General features: G+C 37.3%; 1 protein-coding gene across 1 annotated transcript in view; it reads left to right on the top strand.

The window, feature by feature from the left end:
- Nucleotides 1-465: 465 nt before the first annotated feature.
- Nucleotides 466-19348, top strand: part of SV2C (synaptic vesicle glycoprotein 2C) — a gene marked incomplete at both ends in the record, with an annotated part of 80793 nt that continues 61910 nt past the window's right edge. Inside the window, one exon of the mRNA XM_082336064.1 lies at nucleotides 466-1049. Coding sequence (XP_082192190.1) covers nucleotides 466-1049 — 584 coding nt within the window. The remainder of the gene's footprint in view (nucleotides 1050-19348) is intronic.

Genomic DNA, 19348 nt, shown 5'->3' with positions numbered 1-19348 from the left:
GCAGGGCATTCAAATGGGGAAGGACACTGCAGCCAGAGTAAATATGATGTATGGTGCATGGGATTGCTTGTTTTCTTTCAGAATAAAACCTGGTAGCCATTGAAAGACTAGAGTGTAATGAATTTCATTCTGAAAACTGGTATCAATATTAGATTTCTCTTCAGACTATTTTCCTTGTAATCTGGGATATTTGCATCTCTGAAGAAAATCCAAGTTTGTATATTTGAATCCCTGACCTGTGGTGGCCAGTGCTTAAATGAAGATTGGTATGGTACCATATCAGTGTAAAGAAGCAACTAAGAAGGAGCAACATATAAACTTTTTTCTCTCATATTTTGCAGGTTGAATATTACAGCTTCACATGTACTTGGGCTTTTTCTACTGATGTCCAACAAGCAATAGATATTCTACATTATATTCAGCAGGTCCCTCTGCAACCTAACAGCAATCCTTCTTTGATACAAGATGGAGGAAACATACAAAGATAGGACTTCATTAGTGAAAGGGGCAAAAGATATTGCCAAAGAGATGAAGAGGCAAGCAGTGAAAAAAGTGAATAAAGCTGTTGACAAAGCTCAGGATGGCTACACACAGAGGTCCTACAGCCGATTCCAGGATGAGGAAGATGACGATGATTACTATGTTCAAGGAGGAAATTATGGTGTAGAAGCTAATGACGATGAAGGATCAAGTGAAGCAACTGAAGGGCATGATGAGGATGATGAAATTTATGAAGGGGAGTATCAGGGAATCCCCAGCATGGGGCAGGGCAAGGATGGCATGGTGGCCTTAGGTCAGCCTATGCGTGATGAATATAAGGATCGTCATGAACTGGAAACAGAGAGGAAAGCTGATGAAGAAGAGCTAGCACAGCAGTATGAACTGATAATACAAGAGTGTGGCCATGGTCGTTTCCAGTGGGCCCTCTTCTTTGTGTTGGGAATGGCCCTAATGGCTGATGGGGTTGAAGTTTTTGTAGTTGGATTTGTGTTGCCCAGTGCTGAAACAGATATGTGTATACCCAATTCTGGATCAGGATGGCTTGGTGAGTGAAGTCTTTTATCTGTCTTTGTGCTATTACAAGTGTTGCTTACAGTACACCTAAGTATGTATTTGTCAACACCAATGCTTATATAAGAATATGTTTGTATTGAATATAAATAAGCAAGCCACAAAGTGCATTAATGGCTAATATGGATTTAATGAAGATTATAATTTTATTTTTTAGATAATTATTTTCCTTTTCAGTCGGTAAGTATAAATAAATCACTAAAGTGGAAGACTGCACAGTATAACTTAAGAGGAGAGGGATACATTTTATTCTCATATACAAGAGTAGACATCCAGATGAACTAATTTAAAAAGAAAAAAAAAACAAAATACAATTGGAGTATTGGAGTTCTGGACTTATACAGGTACAAAAAAGAGTAGATGATACAACTGTCCAGCAACATTGTCATACTGCGTGGGAGCCTTCCCAAGGGCGAGGTGGAATGCAATCTGGAAAATGCAGAAAATCCTTTTGTCTTTTGCTCCTTTTATCCCGATGACTGTTCTCTAGCCATCCAAAAAGTATTATGTTTATTTTGAGTTGGGGGGGACAGAAGTCAGCAGGACAAATGGCTGAAGATGAGCATGGGGTATGCTTTTGTGTCTGTTCAGTTGATGGGGATGGGCTGTGTCTCATCCTCTTGCCTCTTCCCTCCTGTGATGTGGCAAATAGGCAGGCTGAGCCAGCCTTGTGTGACTCGGTGAGAGCAACAGTGCTGTGAGCAGGTCCGTGCTTGCCCTCCCTGGGCATGCCCGGGCGCGGCAGGTAAAACAAGGCTCTCATGGGGCAGGGCTGTGGAGAAAGGGTGTAGAAATGGTTCCCCGAGGAAGGGGGGAGGTAGGAGCATGGGGGCTTGGGACATGGCAGAAAATGTGTGTAGATGAGCATTTTGGGCCTGAAGGACCAAGGCTATTACAGAAAAGGAGGGCTTCCTATAAAATATTTAAGAACCTTTGTCTTCTAGCAGATGTACTGTTTGTTCCCTGCATCTTTACAGTGCATGGTTCTGTTGCAACAGTCTCATTTTAACTTAGCTCAGTTTTCTGATTTTATTCCTTTGTTCACTATCAATTAGAAGGACCCTAAGATACCAACTGCATCAAAATTAGATTCAAAATTTTAAATAGCACAAGGCTATTTGTGCTATTTAAATAACACAGAAGCTTTCTTGGTAGACCATTAAGCCCATGACAGGTTGGATTCCTGACATATTGTTACTAGCAGTTTGGCTCTATAAGTTTCAACAAAGTGGACCATATTTACCCTCATTTATATCTCTAAGCCTCCCTCCTTGTCAGAGGATCATGAGCGGAAATGGGAGCTGAGTTCTCAGATGGCTGGGTCCTTTGAGGCATTCCTTGCCATTTGATCATTTGTTGTTAGAAATGAACTACTCTGCCTATTTGTACAGTACCTTGATTAAACTTATAGTAAAAGAAATTAAATTGTATATCTAAGTTTTTATGATTAAAGAGGCTGCATGCATATTATCTGTTTGGTACTGCCTGTTTACACAAATTTACAAACATTGTATTTGTCATGCTTGGACTTGTAAGTTTTCAGACCTACTTCTTACAGAAAGAAGGTGCATAAACATGCCTATTTATAGCCATTTTGGAGCTCTAGAAGTAATTCAAAGCATAGAGAGAAAGAAGAGAAACCAAAACAACCCCAAAAGGTATCTCTAGATAAATGTTAGTGTCAGTGCAGATAATAACACAGAATACATTTTACAAAAGCAGTGTGCACCCAACTTGCTTTTACTGTGATTTTGTTACCAAGTACTTGGTAGTCTTTAAACTCTACTAATCAATTTTTTTAAATCCTCTCTATTGCTGGAAAAAAAAAATAATGGATCTCAACCCCATTTTTTAATTACTGATAACCCTGTTTGTTTTGCCACACGCACCCTCCCAACACACTGAATGGTCAAAGTTGTCTTTGTTCTCCAAGATGATAACAGTACAAGGGTAGCCACCAAATTTCTCTGCAATTAGCTCATATGGGGTTAAGGAAAAGAACAAGTTTATGAAACATTAAGAGGGAGCTTCATGATGCTTACACATTCAGTAGCTTACTGATCTGCATGTGCAGTTCCTTCTACTTACATTAAATGTTAAACTGGGAAATAGATCTTTAATAATTGAGACATTCTGAACACTTCAGTACTCCTGGCTTCTGTGATTGTTAAGAGCGTGGAGAACATGACTGTAATGCTTTTTCTTTGTTACACTTGCTATATAGAATTGAAATTTGGAGGCAAATACATTATATTTTCTGAAAATAGTGTTTCATTTAAACAGTTGCTATAAGCATTATGGAGGTGTCTGGAATTGGGAGTGGAGAGTATTGTCCCTGCAGTAGCAGGTGGCCATGAGGATTCACAGCCACCTGTTAAGTTGTGACCCATGTCAAGAAGAGGGTTGAGAATTTCCCTGTCACTAGACTTCTTATGATGTGGTCTTGAGATATATTGGAATGACTCTGTCACTGTTTAACTAAAATTCAGTACAGAAGCTGTTAAATATCTTGTAGATAGATATATGTGTGAGTGTGTATATATATAAAAGATGAGTGCTGATAAAATTAAGGAAACAGCTCTGGAAAGCTTAGGTGTGGAAGCAATGTATTCTCATGCCTAAAATACAGAAGTTGTAATGGATATCCTGGTATCTTCCTTTTGTAATAAAACAACACTAGCCTCTGTGCTGTGGTATTAACAAACAAATAATTCTATGCTAAACGATTAACATACGAAAGCAGGAAAGAACAGAGAGAAAGCAGTTTCTTGCTAAGTGTTTATCGAAGGCATTGCAACACATAGTGGTTTTATCAATAATTTCACATAAATGATATTACTTCCCCATTGCTAATAGAAATATATCATAGACTCCAATCCATCAGTACACTGATGAACACCTTGCTAATAACCAGTGTAGATATATAACCTTTGCAGACAGCATAATTCCAGTGACGCAAAATATTCATCAGGGCAGTGAATGCTTAGTGAAATCATTTTAATGTGATCATAACTAGGCCCTCACAGCCATCCATTTCTATTACTTTGCCATTGTGATTTCACATCATAATTACATCCTAACTGGGGTCTTCCAGACAGGCATAATTTGTTTTCATGATTGTAATACCATAATCCAGAGGGCTTTAATATTGTTAGAATACTAAAGTCATGGGACCAGTGATAGGATTTATCAGGTGGAATTGGTACACATGCACAATATTTCTTTTCCAGGCAATTTTCTAGACTGTTAAGAAACACATTAAGAACATGTTAATTTGTCATTGAAAAAGCACTCGTTATCTGAGTTGTAAGAACTGATTTCTCCTACGTCATGCCACAATAGTTTACTAGGAAACATGAGATAATTAAAAGCATGTGACAATATTCATAGACCCTCCCTGTTGCATTTTTTTTTATTTACTTGCACCAGGACAATTTCCCAAATTCTCTCCCTATTGACCCTTGTATGAGTTTGAGGTCACTGTTGATTTTCACCAGCAGCATTTCAGAGCCCATGATGAAAGTGCTGATCAAAATCATGAACTGGTTTCTTGATGCCTTTGAGTTAAACAATAAATTAATATATTTTTTCATCTCCAAACAGCTGTTTTATTAAAAATAGGGAAATGGTTTTACATGCAGCTCAAAACTGGATTGATCTTAGGTTAATTCTCTGGGCTCTGATTTGGGTGTACTTTTCTACATAACTTTGCTTCTATGTCTTCGCATGCAGATTGTTCTTAAGTTTTATAGAATTTTTTTTCTATAAAATTTAAATTATGGCCTTTTCTTTCCTCTGCATCTCTGCATCTGAAATAATGAAACATTCTTTTCCCTAAGCTAGGCAAATCTAGCCTTGCTCAGCTCTATCTGTTCAGGATGCCATGCTGCTGCTGACCATCTCCTCACTGGTTCCCCCATGGGACCTGTAAGTGCTCACCTTCATGTGCAAGACTCTTGACAGCTGCACTGCTGCCACCATTGCTAGCAGTAGATAGAGGCTGACTCCTGCTTGACTGGCCCATGATGCCAGTTACCATGGCCTCTGTTGGCACATTTTTCAGACAGATACCTCCATTCCTTTTTGGTACTTTACCACCTCAGCACTAGAAAAAATAGCATATAAATGTCCCAGGATTAAGTGATTATCTTTCCTAGACATTTTATTGCATTCATTCCAACAAAACCTGTCAACTTGTTAGCCACTCATATGCCATCCTTTCCAGAGGCCAATGGTTCCTCATTGCCTCCTGATAGTCTCCCTGGTCTGTTTTGAATCTGTATATCATCCTGTGTATGAAGTTTAGACTGAATGATCTGTTGAACATAAATAGTCTTTTTCTGTTCTGTGTTACTTACCGTTGTCTTAAGCAATGTGTTATCCAAATCCTTGATAAGGGCTCATAGATGGTACAGTAACAAAATCAGAAATAATCTTTATATGTAAAAGGTATTAGTTGATTAGCAATACAGATAGTTTCTTCCACGTAAAACACTCAAGTATCATGGTAAATCACTGGGCTGATAATACAGGTATTGTGAATATGAATAGCAACAGCTTAGAATCATATAATTGTTTACGTTGGAAAAGATCTTTAAGATCATCAAGTCTAACCATTAACCTAGCACTGCCAAGTCCACCACTAAACCACGTCGCTATAGTCATCAAGTCTAACCATTAACCTAGCACTGCCAAGTCCACCACTAAACCATGTCCCTAAGCACCACATCTATATGTGTTTTAAATACCTCCAGGGATGGGGACTCAACCACTTCCCTGGGCAGCCTGTTCCAGTGCCTGACAACCCTTTCGGTGAACAAATTTTTCCTAATATCCAACCTAAATCTGCCCTGGCGCAACTTGAGGCCATTTCTTCTTGTCCTATCATTTGTTACTGAGGAGAAGAGACTGACCCCCACCTCACTACAACCTCCTTTCAAGTAGTTGTAGAGAATGGTAAGGTCTCCCCTGAGCCTCCTCTTCTCCACACTAAGTAATCACAGTTCCCTCAGCTGTTCCTCATAAGACTTGTTCTCTAGACCCTTCACCAGCTTCGTTGCCCTTCTTTGGACATGTTCTAGCACCTCAATGTCTTTCTAGTAGTAAGGGGCCCAAAGCTGAACACAGTATTCGAGGTGCGGCCTCACCAGTGCCAAGTACAGGGGGACAATCACTTCCCTAGTCCTGGCCACGCTATTTCTGATGGAAGCCAGGAGGCTATTGGCCTTCTTGGCCACCTGGGCACACTGCCGGCTCATATTCAGCCAGCTGTCCACCAGCACCCCCAGGTCCTTTTCCACTGGTCATCTTTCCAGCCACTCTAAGAGGGGATCTGCCTGTACTATTTAGTGACATAACTGAGGAGGGCTATAGAGAAGGTGCAGTCAATTTTTTCTCAGAAGAGCACAGAAGGTTGGAAGTTGCAACCAGGGAACTTCTGGTATAATGAAGAAAGATCACAGTGAGGTGGTCAACCACTGGGAGACATTGCATAAAGAAGTTGTGGGATCTTTTGGAGATTTTCAAAAGTTCACTGAAGAAGGCCCAGAGCAACATGATCTAGCTCTGAAGGTAACCCTGCTTTTAGCAGGAGTTTGGACTAGAGCTCTCCAAGGGTCCCTCTCAACTCAAGTTTTTCTGATTCCATAAATTAAAAAATAACCATCTGTAAATGTATAACACTTTCAGCTTCCTATAACTAAAAGAGATATTCCAGACATTCGGCACTGGTGAGGCCGAACCTCAAGTACTGGGTTCAGTTTTGGGCCCCTCACTACAAGAAGGACATCGAGGTGCTGGAACGTGTCCGAAGAAGGGCAACGAAGTTGGTGAACGGTCTGGAGCACAAGTCTTAGGAGGAGCGGCTGAGGGAGCTGGCGTTGTTAAGCCTGAGGAAAAGGAGGCTGAGGGGAGACCTTATTGCTCTGTACAACTACCTGAAAAGAGGTTGTAGCGAGGTGGGGGTCGGTCTCTTTTCCCAAGTAACAAGCAATAGGACGAGAGGAAAGGGCCTCAAGCTGCCCCAGGGAAAGTTTAGGTTGGATATTAGGATAGTCAGGCATTGGAACAGGCTGCCCAGGGAAGTGGTTGAGTCTCCATCCCCGAAGGTATTTAAAAGACGGGTAGACGTGGTGCTTGAGGACAAGGTTTTGTGGTGGACTTGACAGTGATAGGTTAACGGTTGGACTCGATGATCTTCAGGGTCTTTTCCAACCTGAACGCTTCTATGACTCTATGTTGTTCCACTTGACTAAACCTTTAAAGGAAAGAGTGTTCTGAACTCATGGGTTGTACACAGCCTTGCTGGTTTAAACACAGACTAGAGTCTAAATTTGTTCAGGCAAGATCATATAACTTGAGTTATTTGTTCTCCTTCTGAGCCTGTATGGATTTTCTCTGGATCTGGCAGAAACCTGGGAGCATGCAACAAAATATTAATGTATAAAAGGCTGCAGGACCTGAGCCTGAGAGGACCATTTTGTAAATATTCAGGCATCTACTTGCCTAGAGGGATTCTCCAATGTTCTTAGGCATCTCACTACATCACTAGACACCTTGCACACATTCTTAGCGACATAAATATATGGACAAATGTGGAATCAAATTGTTATTCTCAGACTGTGGTTTCCCTTTTTCATGCTTGGATAGGTTTCCTTCACGTAACTTGTTGCTGAAGCAACAAGCTTCCCTTTTTTTCTCTTGTGGAGGTTCAAACTAAAATGATTTTAAGCAAAATTTTATGTTGAGTTTTCTTTGACATTCAGTACTTGTGATATTGCTTTGTTTTCCCACCTATTAGTAGCTATAATTTCTCTGTGTAGGCCAGATCGTGATTTGGAGGGGGGAAGGAGCTTTCGTGGGATTGCTGATCTTTTTTGAGGACTGTGATTTAATATGGAAGCTAAAGATTTTGTCTTTGCTAATTGATGGTTAAGTAAACATTTTAGCATAAGCTTTTTCTTTTTGCCAATTGTAAATAAAAGTACTTTTAAAGCTTGAAAAAGGGCCATGAAAACTAAATATATTGATCTTAATGATCAATTAAGATTAGTCCTGTTCGTTAATTCATTAAAACTGTTTTAAACCAGCCTTGTTTATGCTAGATTATGTTACACTTGTGGCTTAACTGAAGTTCTACCTTCAGGGCCAAGTCCAGAATTCAATGACTGAAAACTGGGGAAGCATAATAGTGAGCAGCTGATTTTCTGGTTTGCATTTCTTCTTAAAATTCAGACATTTAAGACTTTATTTCAAAACAAAATCTACTTCAGGCATTATGGTTTTCTCTTACCTACTAAATTCCAGTGACACCTAGTTTTGACAGCATGGTTCCTCCGTATACTATCATGCAAAAGACAGGAACAGTTAACTGTATATTTGACACTTCTTTGCTTATTAAAAGGTTTGAATTTTAATAGATTGTTACAAAACCATCCTTACACAGCAGTGAGTAAAACTCCTTCCTGTTGCTGTAAGTAGGCATCTATGTACAGCACTGTTGTCCTTTACTGTTAAATATTATTATAGGTTGTTACATACAGGTGAGATTTATTGCATGTTCTTGCATAGAATACAGTAGGAGAAAGTGAGTGAGTGTCTTCCGGTTATATTCCGGTTATTAGCAATGTACCAGATTTGCGATGACATAATAGACTACAAGTCAAGTAAAATAAAGGAAAAACAGGCTCTGCTACTCTATATTTTACTGTTATGCGCTACAGTTTCAATTATAGAGTTGAAACTTCCAGGGGAAGTTCTATATTTTTATTATGGAAAGCATGCTGATTTTTTTTTTTTTTTTTTTTTAATGATTTTAGACTTCAGGGGTAGAGGAAGAGATTCAGTACTAATTTTTTAACATGGACTCCTGGCCGTGGTGTAAATTTTATTAAATACAGCACAGATGTCAAAATGTTAGGTTCTTATATATGGGTCTGTATTCACAAGAAACGCATCTAGGTTAAGAATACTTAGTGAAACCATACAGACCTTTGAGTGTGAGGAATCTCATTGAAATAACAGTGAGAGTCCATTGCACTTACAGTTAGTAGTAGTCATAAATCTTTAGCAGCAATAGAAAGATTTAGAAATAGAGCTGCAGTCATTGAAATGTGCACTAAATGTTCTGGAGCAAGGTGAAAACTGGCCTGTAGGATTAATAACTTATTTCTTCAGAAGGAGATGCCAGAAATACGAATGCCATCATGCGTGCTGTTCACCTTTGGTACAGTCCAGTTCCCTTACAATGACATTATTAAAGTACTCCTACTGCAGTGTTTTTTCTGCCTGCCTTTTCTGCCAAACACGATTATTTGAGGGAGAAAAATTAAGAGACAGATCCTTACCCATTCTAAGCAGCTACATTATGTGGACCAGTGGAGATGGTGGTTACGTTTGTTTTTCTTTTCTGAGGGGAAAAAAGGGACAGCAGAGAGAGTATGCAATGTAATTTTTGTCTGTTACGAACTGGACTAAACTTGTATCACATGGAATATCATGGGCTTGTCACAAGACAGGAACTGGGAGCACAGATTTGAACCATTAATGAAATGCAGTGTATTCAGTCCTCTGTGCTGTTGAAGGCTCCCATTATAAGCCAGTATTTAAGGTGAGTCACAGCTGCCCTCCTTTTCTGAGGATAATGTTGTTTCCAAACGAGCTTACTGAAGCTGGTGCTAACAGGGAGAACAATACCACCATGTCAAATGTTTTTCCTCTTTCAGGGTGTTCCTGCATGCAGCTTTACTGAGGAAGCTATAGGACACCATTAACTTACATGTTCGGTCTTTGCTTTTAAGAGTTTCACCATTTAGCCTGAGGTTAAATACAATGTTTCCCTGGTTCAATACCCAGTTTCAGTCATGCAGTTTTAACCTGAGTAACACTCTCAATACAAGCCAACATGAAATGACTGCATTGCAGTTCATAGCTGAGCCTTGGTTTTTGTAAGCATTTTCAGCACAGCCAAATGCCGTTTTAACCAACTTATCTTTTGTGAGCTCTGTAAGTAATGTCATACTTTTACATATTACTTTTTTTTAGTTAAATGGACCTAACTACACTTGTATGCCTTGGAATAATGTCAGAGATCAATCCGTGTATGTACAGCTAGTAAAGTACTAGGTCACTTTTTGAGCAAGACGTTTGTTGCCAGAATATAACATTTCTTCAAGGTTTAAGCTATGCTTGCTTCAGTTGAATTCAATGACTGCAGTGGATATTGGGAAACTTGCTTTTATTTAAATGAGGAAAAATACAGGTTGTAATTGGGATAACATATGTACTTGTGAAGATTGTATGAGTAGCCAGATACTTGTACATTTAACCACTTATGAACATGTGTTACCACCATGTGCAAATATGCCTGTACTGTTTATTTGTGCACAAAAATAAAGCTAAATAATTATGTGCTTGTAGTTATCTTCAAATCTCTGTCTCAGAGAGATTGATTGTGTCTAAAATAGTTAAAATTCACTGGACTGCTTTTTTATGCACTGCAGGTTATTTTCTGGCTCTGCCTATCCCATCACAGATCAGTGATTTTACCGTTTATGTCACACAGATTTATAATCTTACAAAAGTTGCCAAAAGAAGGAAATGCCTCCCAAAGGAAAAGCCCGAGGGCCATGGTGATTTCACACATTTAATTTGGCTGTCGCCTCCACTTTTTCCTCCCTCTCTCAACTGCCATGGGATCTCTGGCTGATGATACATCACTTCTTAAATCAATGTGTCAAATGGAGTTTTTTTAACCAAAATGAACATTTTAAATATGATGGTGCCCTCTCTTCCAAGTCCCTGACTTGTTAATTCTGCAATGTAGTTAAGTTACAATCTGCAAGCTTTAATTTACAGAAATGTTGATCTTCATTATTTGAGTATTTGCAGCTCTAATTTTGCATCTTGCATCAAATGTTGAGCTATGAAATGAAAGAGAGGATGTATGAGCTCCTTGGCAAGAAGAAGAAATATTTTTACAGAGAAAGTGTTAATGAACTTCATTAAGACATACAACGAACATAATTTAATGGCTCTTTGTCACAGCTGAGTAAATTTCTTCCTCTGCATTTTATCCATGGATTTAATCAACCAAGGATTTTCAAACCTTTCAAAGTTTGACTTGTCATTTTCTCTTATACTATCAGTATTTCAAAGAATTGGAAGCAAATTGTATATTGTGATAGATACAGTTTGAAATAGCTACTTATTCCAGACCTTTGGCTTGTTTAAGGGAATGTCAGTGCTGAAAAGTATGGAACACATTTTTTTAATCTACACCGACTGCATTTTACAGCAGATGTAATTGTTTCCTTGTGATGTGTACAGCTACTCTTACTGTACTCACCTAGTTCCCTTGTTTGAAGTTGAAGTTTGATGTTGTTTCAAATGTAAGGAATACCACTACTTTCATAGCTGATGCAGCATCAAAGTCACTATACTATACAAGTATGAATGTGTAAATGAAGGAATGACACTGAGTTACTGCTAGAATAGATACATGAATATGACATCTGTAAATTTTTTAAACTATTCATGCAAAAACTTGTTTAGCAACAGCAATAGTGATAGTTAACAGTTTGTCCAGGACACTGTTATTTACTGACATTTATAATACAGTTAATTGTTTCATTTGTTCTTACCCATTTTTCAACACTTTGTTGGCCATATACAGAATGGGAAAGCTTGATAAGAGGGGATGATATATATGTAAGGTTTTGCAGTTTCACGTACTACAACAAACTAACAGGCCACAGGAATCCATGAGGAATTACTCACAGATTTACTATGTGACTGGCACTGTGGGCAACTTTGGGAAGTTCTGTCCATAATTTTTTTTTTCGTTGAAGAATCTCAGATTTTACACCCAGGCCAACTCTACTTACTACTCAGACTTCTAAATGGGCAAGAGAATAAACTATTTTCTTCCCTACCACTAACTGTAAAATGTTGTTCCCTGGCTCTCTTAAACCAATGACCCTTTTACCCAACATCTACCACTCTTTTTTCCAGCTAGTGGAAACAAACCCAAGAGTTTTCGATGACACATTATATATGTCAAGTTACTCTAGGTTTCCTTAACAAGTAAGCTTTTCTCAGGATAAACATGTGATGGACAAAGTGTCTTCAAAGATTCACAGAAACTCGTTTATCAGGCAGACAGACGTTTTTATCTGACTTTTCTAGGGGATTGTAGGAAGTTGGGAGAGTAATGTAAAGTAGGAAAATTAAGAAAATGGTGTAAAGTGACACTAGCTTTACATCCATAGTGTTAAAAAAGGTCTATATTCTCAAGGATAGGCAAAGGGGGCCCATTTTGCAAATTTCTTCATGTCACATTAACTGGATGGAAATTATTTGCTGTACACTGGTTAGTAGTAGAGAGCCTCATATAAAGTTGAGAGAGTATGGATGAACTCACGTGATGTGTGACTCTGTAGTGTGCTGTGCATTGCTTTTGTCTGGCATTTGTCAGACCTGCTCATTTTCACAGAGCACAAATATTTTCCTAATCCACTGGAATTCAGGGCGATTTTCAAGGTTGGTTCTGAAGCTGCCACTAGCAAGTCTTGTTAAACGGAGATCATGAACTGATAGATACAGTTATCTAAACGATTTTCCATTTAGACATTATAACAGTGCCTCCTGGCACTATTGTAAATATGTAATTAGAAAGCCTGTTTAGCATCACCAGCACCTGCAGGTGTCTTGGCACCATACAGAAGATTATTCTGATCTGTAATTCTTCATTCTGACATGGATTAGTTAATCTATTTTATTGATTCTAAATGGGTCAGAAAGAAGATGTGGGACCATTAGCAATGGAAGTTTCCTTTTTCACTCATACACTGTTTTGTGCTAGGTGAGGTAGACCAGGTCTTTTGTCAGGCATTTTGGAAGATGTGTAAGTTCCAGACCCTTACTAATTTTGGCAGCCTGTTCCTAATGAGGTTAGGCCTAATTCAATGTCTTTTTCTGAAACCAGGGGATGGTCTTTCTTTTATTTTTTTATTTTTTAGAATTTTTTCTTTTTAGCATCATTTCTATTCCCTCCCCCTTTCACCTCATTGGAACAAAGGTAGTAACAGCCACTGTATGGATGAAGCAAAACAAAAAAAAGTTATTTCCTCCCATTTACAAGGAAAGAAGTTTACACAGTACTGGAATATAGTTACAGCAAGGAGAGTTAATGGCTGATTAAACACTGAAGAGATAATCAACTGTTAGCTTTTATATTGCACAGATACCTTCACTAGGAGCATAGTTTTATTAATTAGTTCTTAGTATCACACGCTTTGATTTGCTAAGTTGGATGCATCTGTTATTAATGTAGGTGTATATGCTTTTTGTTTTAATTCAGCACTAATTAGCAGTTAGTGATATTCATCGACTCTGCTCTGTTTTGAGTCAGAAGCAGGACTAGGCAAATAAGAAATTAACATTCAGGCAATAAAACACGTAGCCAAAATGAACAGTTTTGATATGAAATAATTAATGTAGATGACTGTGTGGGCAATTTAAAGCTTTAGTGAAATATACTTTTTTGCTTTGAAATTTAATTAATCCTAGCACATTGCACAGTGCTATGCACTGTTCAATCATATGCAGCATTTATAATCATTCTGATTCTCAGGATTGCCATGAAAATGCATTTCAAATTGCAAAGTCACAGCAATTTCTAGCATGACAGGGTCAATTCAGAGCCAGGCAAAGAGTGCATTGAATTTAACATCTAAACCTGAGAGTAGAAAAATCCAGAGGAAACTCCACAGTTGCAGTGGAATAAAACATGAATTAGGGGCATTAGGACAGCTTGACTAGGTGCATTTTATCCGAAGCTTGGCTGTTGGGATTTTCTCGCTAATGCCAGGGAGAACTGTTGGATCAAAAGAGAAGATAGTGTGAAAATAGTATGTTCAGTGATAACACCTAGGGAGTATGTTGACAGCTTCACATCATCACCTGGGATTACCTGAGTTTTTGATAAAGTCTGTGCTCTATATATTGCATATTGTTAATAACCATCTTGTAAAAATATTGGTTTATGGGAAGAAAAATACCACATATTGGCTGGCTCTTACAGCCCTGTGTTGCTAAATTTGAATGCTGATTGATTATTTCTGTTGCGAATGTCAAGGAAGCAGTGCTTTGGTCTTTTTCTTTATAATGTATTGTTGATTTAGCTAGCCAAGCAATAGCAGTATGAAATAGCAATGTGCTGTTTGCTGCAATAATCACTATCAGTATTGAGTTTGTAAATGATTCTAATGAAGAAAATGGAATAACTCTGATCAATTTTTTATCATGAGAAATCTGTTATGGAATAAATAAAAATGATGCTAGCATCTGGTAGTAGATGGCACTTTTAAAAAAGACTTAGTTATTGACATGATAATGTCAATAAAGCAGAAGTGATGATGACAATGTACTGCAAAGGTACCGGTTTACCATATTCTCTATTTGGCTGCCTTATCAGAAAATACAGCTGTGAAGAAAATTCCCCATCCTAGCAAGTAATCTATTACCTGTCACAATCTCTGCAGTTACTGAGCTTCTTCTATGCATTTATTAATTTATCTAATTTGGATCTGAGGAAAAACAGGAGCAGTTATTCCTTTTGTTATTACAGTGTTTCAATTAAAATGATATCTGAATATACAGGAAACTAATCTGTTAAGACAGAGTAGTATTTCATTAATAAAAAAACATGTATCGGCACACCTGCTTGTGTAAATTTTAGATACAAGGTGAACATCCCTGGAACTGTAAGGAGAGTTAATAGCATACAGACTCTTACAGCAAGAAAATATTTTGTTTTTCAAAATTAAGCAATAATGTAAAGGTCCAGAGCTAAATCACCTTGTTCTGCACTTAACACATAAACCAGAATTACTCATTAGCCTAATGAGAGGAAACATGGAGGCAAAATGCCAATTTTTATCCTGTTGGAATTAAATTGAGCTTTACACCACAAACACTTCAGGGTGTAAATCTTGCACCTGAGATACAGGAAACAAATCAAAAGTAGATGTGTTAGGCACATAAACTTAATACAAGCATGCCAGAGAAAACAAAAACCCAAACTAATACTTGAATGAAATTTGTGCGAATGATTTTTGTGGAACCCTTTGACTTTCATGTGGATGATATTTCAGTTATAGGACTGGAAAAGCTTTGTTCAAACCTTCCCAGTTATGGGTTTTAATCTCTGGAACTTCTGTCAGGGTGGACACACACTGGAGTAGATTAATGATTTGGAACTATATGCAAGTTGTTTTCCTGGAAAAAAAATTGTGGTGTTTTGTTTTTTTTTTTTTATTTCATAGAGAGGACAGAACTGTTCTCACTTCTCCTTTCCTCCCAAGAAAAAAAATTGTCTTCCTGGCTCATCTTTGACCTTTGTAAGAGCACAGCTGGGTGATGAGTTTGGGTGGCCATGCCATGAAACCACTTTCACTTCAGTCTCAATGTTAAATCAAGACAAATATATTGTAGGTAATTGTTGGTCTAAAATTTTGTAGACCTAAAATTTTGTATTGTTAAATTTTGTCTTATATTAGATGCTTTCTGCTGAGTATGCCACAAGTCCCATTCATTTAGTTTCAGTTGTTCAGTTGAAAAAAAAAAAAAACGGAAAAGAAAGTGTTGTGGTTTTTTTTTTAATTTCCATTTAGTATTTTGTACTTTTTCTAGGCTCTATCTTTGTTTTGTATTTGTGAGCCTTCTCTTTAGAAGTACAGTACTTCGCTACCTCAGGACAGTTTTCCTTTGATTAAATCAATCATCAAATTATGTCTGTCATACTATTACAAACCTGTATTGTTTGAGTTGCTTGTGTTGCTGATGATGCTTTTTCCCTTACTATCTTAAAGATCGTAAATAGGTTTGCACGTAAAACTGTTGAGTTACTTGCTCTTTCATTTTTCTATCTACACTGGTCAACTGAGTATGATCTTGCTTTTCCTCAGCTTTGCTTTCAGTTCCGTTTTGCTGACTTTCATGCTTGAGTTCCTCTATCAAATATTGCAATTCATCAGTATTGTCTGAGAATAGGATCATTTTGTCTGAGAACCAGATACAGTTCATTTGATTTCTATTTATGTGAAGTTTCTGGATTGGTATCAGATTGAATGTCATCAGATATCTTGTGGGTATGTTTGAAAGTGGTATAAGGATGTGCTGGTTTTCTTTTTTCTGTTGGTGGAGCAGAGGGACTATTTATTGTATGGTTTTTATTTGATTGATTTGAGCTATGAATCGTATGCTATGTATTTTTGATAGCCTTTACATCAGAGCATTTCCCTTAGTTGTTTTCCTATATAAATACTAGAGAAACAGACTTTTAGAAATTAATAAAATTTTTTAAAACTTATTTTGGATTGAAACATTTTTTAGTTTCTTCCCTTCATGAAAACATTATCGTTTCTGTATTGCTCAGCATGTTTCAAAAGGGGAGACCAGGTTGTGTCTTTTTTCACTAATCTCACTGAGATTCAGTATCTTCCTTCGTCTCAATGAGTGTGAATTTATATATTTCTTTAGTTATTATAGAGATAAAGTTGTCCTTTTTTACTGAGTGTGAAGGATATCCAGAATGTCTTGTGCACTAAGCAGCCAAAAAAATATACAAAAGCTAAATGGTCTGTCATGCGAAGACTTGTCACTTTGGAATTATTACTATTAGAGAACTAAGCATACAGGTTACTCAGCTGCAAGTCAGACTTGAAGGTCCAAGAATCACAGCAGTGTGATACACACTGTACAAACTTTTATATTGAGACTGAAGAGCTTCAGCACTCGTTTAAAAATAGGTTTATACCTTTCATGTATTTAAACAGAAAAACCCTATTACCATGATTGCTAAAAACAATTCTAATAATGTAATAGTAAGTAAAACTTGTCTGTTTGTAAATATATATATCAAGCAGAAGAGCAAAAAGCTTCAAAACGAATGTGTAATTAAGCATCTGCACTAGAGAGTATGAAATTGCAGATTGAAGCCTATCTGCAGCTGTCCTGAAAGGGAACACAGGAGGAGTGGATTAGTCTGAAGAGTAGTAATAGAAAAAGAGCCTGATATGCTGTGGCACTTTGGGATTTGCATATATTGCATATTATTAGGTAACAGCAATCATTTAACATCTGAAGTTAAGACACAAAATGATTGCTGTGGGAAACAGCTAGCATTTAGATAAAGGAAATCCATGGCTTGAGAAGTCTTGAACTTGCAAAGACTCAGGCAAAATTTTAATTTTAGTTAATACGGTGGCTGGCTCAAACATTTTTTGGAAAACAGTACCCATCAACCTTTTCAGATGGCTGAACAATAAATGTTTTACTCTTTTAACCACTTAGATCTACACCTTAAGAATTTACCATTCCATAAATATAGAGCTCATCGTTCCTACCAATTCAAGCACTGTTTACAGAAAAGAAGTAGTTGTTACAGTGGAATATTAGTTTGTGTCAGTTCTTTTTGCAAGAATGTTGGACTGTTAGTACCTGTGAGGAAGTGAATGGCATAATATAACAAAAAAGAACTGAAGATTCAATGTTCTGGCTACACAGATGGTTTTAGACATCCAAAGACGGTGGTTTTAGAAAATGGAATTCTTCTGCCAATTCTGGAGTTATTGCTGTTTTCTTATATTTGGCATCTTAATGGAAAAGTGTTTGCTTTAATTACCTCCTATTATAAACAGTTAATTAGACATTAAGTTTGACTGAAGTTAGTTGCTGCATGGGTTGTGATTCCTTTTGAAGTCTCTTCTGATCAAAGAAACTAATAACAGATTATAATAAAGTATAGTTCTGAAAGATTAGCATCTTTAAACTCTGTTTATCAGGGTTAAAACAAAGATAAATCTGGATATTCTTACTCACTATGCTACTTATAGGCATTGGAGTTCTTCACTATGAATTGTTATATTCTAAACAATAGCATATGGGAAAATCCTAATACAAGTAAATAAAACACTGATTAAAGTACAGTATAGTTCTTATGAAAGGAGTTTTTCTCTTCTTGGAGCTGTCTTAGGACTACATTTATAATCTTGTTTTCCAAAATATAAATAATATTTTAATCTTATTTTTAGAGTCTTTTTTAAAATGAGAGTACTTTTTCCAGTTTTATAAAATGCATTCCTCACTCACACAAATGACCTAAACAACACAACAGAAAAACACAACTTCAGGCTAGTTTTATATCTACTTTATAATAGGCATGTTAAAGCAAAAGACGACCATCAGTGAGTCCTATAGCCTGAGTCTCTCTGTTGCAAAGAAGTCTGACTTTACTTTCATTGCTTTATTTTCTCTCAGGGAACTGTATACTTATAGACTGATTTCTCAGAGGGGTTTGGCTATCATTTAGACACCAGGTTATGGATTGCAACAGACAGTGGCAAGTAATGAAGGTATGGCAGTGCAAGGGGTAAAATACTGTTTAACTGAACCTTAGTGACTGATCATGCATGTATTCTTATCCCATTGCTTAAATTGCCCATAACTAGCATTTGGATATTGAGGGAGTTTCTGGTTGGCTGCTTTGTAAGGTTAAGCTGTTGGTAGCAACCTGAAAGATGCTGTATGCACACCCGTTGTTTAAAAAATATCTAGCAACCTGGTAGCCAAAGTGTGTGCATGGTGTAAACCAATTCCAGACTCGGGTCCCTCATCAGAAGAGGATGCAAGTGTGTATTTTGTACATTTGTACAATGGGGAAAATCATTGAAGTATGTAGAATTTCTGCTGTGGAGAGAAAATACAGGTTGTTATAAGTTGACAATAGAAGAGAATATTCATTTTAGCATGATGTGAGTTTCTTTTCAGCTGCCACTTGCCTCTTCTCAGTACCTTCCCACCAAATGACAAGTTTGGAGATTACACATTACTTTGTGGGGAAAATCAAAGACATATGTTAGAGATATCATTGGTAGTCTTTGTATTTTAAAATAAACTTTAATTTTAAAAAATATATTTCTAGGGTCATGCTGGATGCCAAATCAGTGTGTGCCTTGTGCTGTATAAGCTAACTTCTTTAGAGGCACACATGTGCTGTAGCAAAAACAAAAAGAAAATCATCCAGTTTTGTGATCAGTAGTAGCTGCTCAAAAAGGAAGTACCACCCTCAGGATAACATGCTAGATTAAAATCTATATACATATATGTACACCCATACAATTATTGTTTTGATGACCAGTGTTTAAAGGTAATGAGAGAAGGGAGCAAGGTCTGACCAACAACACAATATTTAATTTTTACACATATAAATTCGTGC

This window comes from Platalea leucorodia (genome assembly GCF_965183815.1).
Source record: "Platalea leucorodia genome assembly, chromosome: Z".
NCBI classification, from domain to species: domain Eukaryota; kingdom Metazoa; phylum Chordata; class Aves; order Pelecaniformes; family Threskiornithidae; genus Platalea; species Platalea leucorodia.
This window is presented reverse-complemented; position numbering and strand designations above follow the sequence as displayed.